The sequence below is a fragment of the Fukomys damarensis genome, unplaced genomic scaffold (genome assembly GCF_012274545.1).
Source record: "Fukomys damarensis isolate Sample0158 unplaced genomic scaffold, DMR_v1.0_HiC HiC_scaffold_24, whole genome shotgun sequence".
NCBI classification, from domain to species: Eukaryota; Metazoa; Chordata; class Mammalia; order Rodentia; family Bathyergidae; genus Fukomys; species Fukomys damarensis.
Window position 1 is genome coordinate 63,452,196 of NW_022900936.1, and position 4,933 is coordinate 63,457,128.

At 42.2% G+C, this 4,933-nt stretch overlaps 1 protein-coding gene across 2 annotated transcripts in view; it reads left to right on the top strand.

Moving 5' to 3' along the window:
- The window catches only part of Adprh (ADP-ribosylarginine hydrolase), a 6,854-nt gene extending 4,218 nt beyond the window's left edge, over nucleotides 1–2,636 (top strand). For both annotated transcript variants that reach the window (XM_010630028.3, XM_010630029.3), the window contains exons 3-4: nucleotides 691–1,051; nucleotides 2,004–2,636. In XM_010630028.3, the coding sequence (XP_010628330.1) occupies nucleotides 691–1,051; nucleotides 2,004–2,418 (776 nt within the window). In that variant the 3' untranslated portion in view covers nucleotides 2,419–2,636. The remainder of the gene's footprint in view (nucleotides 1–690; nucleotides 1,052–2,003) is intronic.
- The last annotated feature ends 2,297 nt before the right edge of the window (nucleotides 2,637–4,933 follow it).

Here is a 4,933-nt window from a genome sequence, read left to right on the forward strand (position 1 = left end):
TTTTTTTTTTTTTTTTTTTTTGTCCATTCTTTCTTAACATCTGAGTACATCCTCAGTTTGGCACCTAGGAAGTTTTCTCTGCCTGTGCCTCTGAGGACGTTGTGAGGAATAACTCACCCAGTAGGGAGCAGTGATGCCTACTCCATAGCCTGCTGCCCATCAGCTCCCAGTTACAAGGGCTCAGTTGGACCCGCAGAGGAGCAGCCAAGTCCAGGCTGCACTCTAGACTTCTAATATCTAGAACTCCAGTAGCCAGCTTCTTATTGGACTCTTTAGGATTTGGCTTTGGGCTTTGGAGTCTGATTTATTTTTACCGGACCACTTACGAGCTGGTTATGTGATCCTAAGCAAGTTTCTTAAACTCTGAGCCTTCTCTTATTCATTTAAAAAAGAGAGTAATACATTGTATTTCCCTTTCTGTGTTGTTGTGGTGTCTCTGTGATAAGTGGTAAAGAGTCCATGTCTCTCTCTTCTCTGATGAATGAATGTCGTCATGCTGTGGATGATATATAAGGGAAGGCACATTGTTGGGTTGAGGTTTGGAATTTACAGGCATTCTAATCAATATTTGCTTGGCTTTCCCTTTCTATCAGAGAAATTTGGAAAGAGAATGTAGTTCTTTCTTCCAATGGGGCTTCTGCTTTGGTGACACTGACCCCCACACCCAACCCTGCCCCGCCTCTTTCCCAGGTGAGACCTCCGTGCACAACAGCATGAGGCTGGAGCCAGAGAAGGCCAATGGCTGGAGGATTCCCTTTAACAACCATGAAGGTGGCTGTGGGGCTGCCATGCGGGCCATGTGCATTGGTCTCAGGTTTCCTCACCTCAGCCAGCTGGACACACTAACCCAAGTGAGCATCGAGAGCGGCCGGATGACCCACCACCACCCAACAGGCTACCTGGGGGCCCTTGTGTCTGCTCTTTTTACAGCTTATGCTGTGAATGGCGTCCCACCCCGGCAATGGGGAAAAGGACTGATGGAGGTACTGCCAGAAGCTAGAAAGTACATTGTCCAATCAGGCTACTTCGTAGAGGAGAACCTTCAACACTGGTGAGTGGGTGTGCAGGTGCTGTCCCTGCTGGACTGAGGTGGATCTGTGTGTGCAGATGCCTTACGAACGTGTGCCTAGGATTCTGAGATCACAGTGGTGTCTTGGGTTCTCACAACCCAGCCCCCTCCCTGCCCACCTGCTGAGGATCTCGAGTTCCCTTCCAGGCACCCTTGCCTCCAAGTAACCAAATGGAGCCGAAGGAGTAGTGTAGCTGCAGTCCCTCCCTGCCGTGGAGGGATCCTGTTTTGTGCTCCAGCTTCCTATAATTATGTGGCCATCTATGCTATGTTCCCAGATGAACTTTCTCAGTTATTTCCTACTTCCATAGCACTAGTTTTTCCAGGATTGTCTTGACATACGAATACTGTCTCGAAATCCCTGCTTAGAATGCCTTAGAGATAGATTTTTCTATTAGCTAATCAATAAGCAACAAGGCCATATCTTCCCCTTTTGGTGGATTTGCTTCATGTTCTCTTTCGCAGAATAAAAAGGTCAAGAGGCTTTCTCCTGAAGTCACGCTTGGCTGTGAAGTACTAAACTTCCCCCTAGAAAAGATAACACTTGATACCACTCTCAACCAAGGGAAAATAAACCTTTATTTCCTACCTTTAACTTGATATGTATTTTCTTTTGTTTTGTTTTTGGTACCAGGGATCGAACTTGGGTCCTTGTGCTTTCGAGGCAGGCAGTGGAACCACTAAGCTAAATCCCTGGCCCTGATATGTATTTTCTTTATGTAGCAACCAGGTCACTGTGTAGATGCTTTGCAAATATTTATTAAATGCATAGAGCTTAGATCTAATTTTGATTTTTGTGTGCGCAATTTATGGTAATCAGTCTATGAAGTGAAGTCACCATGGAATTTTCTGTTTTCCTACATACACCTGGTACTTTTCCTTATGGCTTTTGACTTTAGTGTTTTAATTGACTGTATATTTTCCTTTCCTGTAGGTCCTACTTCCAAAATCAGTGGGAAAAGTACCTGAAACTAAGAGGGATTTTGGATGGCAAGTCAGCCCCTGTCTTCCCCCAGCCTTTTGAGGTGAAGGAGAGGGATCAGTTCTACACCTCCCTGAGCTACTCTGGCTGGGGTGGCAGCAGTGGACACGATGCCCCCATGATCGCCTATGACGCCATCCTTGCTGCAGGGGACTCGTGGAAGGAGCTTGCCCACCGTGCCTTTTTCCATGGTGGGGACAGTGACTCTACCGCGACCATTGCTGGGTGCTGGTGGGGGGTTATGCATGGCTTTAAAGGAGTGAGTCCTTCTAACTACGAGAAACTAGAGTACAGACAGAGGCTGGAAAAGACTGCAAGGGCTTTGTACTCTCTTGGGTCAAATGAAGACACTGTAATCAGCCTTTAGGGTGGGGATAAGAGGTTCATTTCTCACGGTTTCGTCTTCCATGTAGTCTCTTTTCTGCTCAGTTTCTTTTCACTTTTTCTAAAGTCAAGAGTCTTAACTATGTATGGAGGGAGTTTTGAGATTAAAAAGTCCCCCAAAGGCACCTCTTTGATCTGCTTTTTTGGAGTACTGTAGTTGTCGATGTAAATGTATTTTATTTCCTTCATTAGATTGCTTTCTAAGTATTTCATTTTTTTGTTGTTATTGTAAAAGATGTGGTTTTCCTAATTTCTTCAGTGCATACTTTTTTGTGTGTACAGGAATGCTATTGATTTTTGAGTACAATTTTGTACCCAGCTGTGCTACTGAATTTGGTTATTAAATCTAGAAGTCTTTTGGTGGAGTTTTGGGGTCTTCTATGTAGAGTATCATGTCATCCACAAATAATAATAATTTAACTTCTTCCTTTTCTATCTTTATTCCTTCTTTTTTTTCTCTTGTCTAAGTGCTCTGGCTGACATTTCCAGATCTGTACTGAATGGGAGTGGTGATAGTGGACGTCCTTGTTCCTGATTTTAGAGAGAAACTTTTCAGTTTTTTACCATTTAGTGTGATATTGACTATGGGTTTGTCATAGATGCCTTTTATGAGATTGAGATAAAGACAATCTGTTCTAATTTTCTGTAGGGTTTTTTTTTATCATGAATGGGTGATGGACTTTGTCAGATGTTTTTTCTGCATCTGTTGAAATGATCATGTGGTTTTTGTCCTTGGCTCTGTTGATATGGTGTATTACATTTATTGATTTGTGTATGTTGAACCATCCCTGAATCCCTGGGATGAATCCTATGAGGTCATGGTGTATTATCTTCTTGGTGACTTGCTGCATTCTAGTTGCCAGTGTTTTAGTAAGGATTTTTGTGCCTAGGTTCATTAGGGAGATTGACCTGTGTTCTCCTTTTTGGTTGGCTCTTTCTCTGTTTTTGGTATTAGGGTAGTGTTTGCTCCCAGGAATGAGTTTGGGAGTATTGCTTCCCTTTCAATTTCTCTAAATTTCTTGCAGAATTTAGCAGTGAATCCATCAAGACCTAGGTTTTTCTTTATTGGTAGGCTTTTAATTACATCTTCAATTTCATTGACCAATATTGGGTTATTTAGAATTTCTGTATCTTCTTGATTTAACTTAGGTAATTTGCGTGTATCTAGGAATCTATCTTCTGTGTTTTCCATCTTATTACAATACAGGTTCCTGAAGTAGGTATTGATAGTCTTCTGGATTTCTGCAGAACCTGTTGTGATTTTACCCTTTTCATTCTTAACTGCATGGATTTGAGTCTTTCCTTTTTTTGATAAGACTGGCTAATGGTTTGTCAATTTTGTTTACTCTTTTAAAGAACCAACTCTTCATTTCATTGATTGTTCTCAATCCCATTGCATTAATTTTTGCTCTTATTTTTATAATTTCTTCTGTCTTATGAGATTTGGACTTGTCCTTCTTTTTCTAGAGGCTTGAGGTTCAACACTAGGTTGTTTATTTGAATTCACCTTATTTACCTGATGTAGGAATTCACTGCTATAAATTTCCCTTGTAGAAATACTTTCCTTGCATACCATAACTTCTGGTATGTTGTGTGGTATTATCATTCAATTGTAGAAACAGTCTAATGTTTCTTTAATTTCCTCTGTGAGCTACTAGTTGTTTAGGAGAATGTTATTTAATTTCATATGTTTATGTAGTTTTCGTGGTTTCTTTTGCAGAAGGAAATAAGTGATCTCTCAGACCTACACAAGCAGGCAGGACATCAGTGACTTGCTCCTCCCTAATCCTGAGGAGGCACTGTTCACTAATGGAAGTAGCCTTGTCAATCATTTATAAAGCACAGGCAGGCAATTCTACAACTCTTAGAGACCCATTTTCCCAAGCTGGTTGTAATCATGCACTGTAAAGGACACACCAAAGATACATGTCTGCAGTCTCCGTGGGCAACCAAAAGGCTGATAGGAAAGCAAGAAGGACAGACTTACAGCCCCATTCTGGTTCTTCCTCAAGGGACACAGTGACAAGCTATAAAAATCCCACATAGGAAGTGGTTCTCAGTCTTCTGGAAAGGTAGAGAGAGTCAATCCGACCCTAAAGTGACCTCTGGCAGAACTTTTCCAAGATACATCTGAGTCCTAGCTTTGATTGCTGCCAATAGCACTCACAATGGTTCATAACATGCCCCAAACTGGGCTAAGTTTGAGCCCATTTAAGATGTTATATGGGAAGCCATTTCCATTCTCTAATATGATAGTAAGCCCAGAAACCATGAGGCTCTTACAAGATCTCATTATCTGGGTCCAGTACAACAGGCTATCCAAATATATGGGAACAGTCTTGCCAACTCCTGGCCCAGGTGGATCACCTACTCTCCATCTTGAAGACTAAGTGCACATTAAAACTGGGAGAGAGGGCACACCTGCTGACCAATTAAAACCAAGATGGAAGGGCCCCTTCTCAGTAATCCTTTCCACACCCACTGCAGTAAAGGTTGCA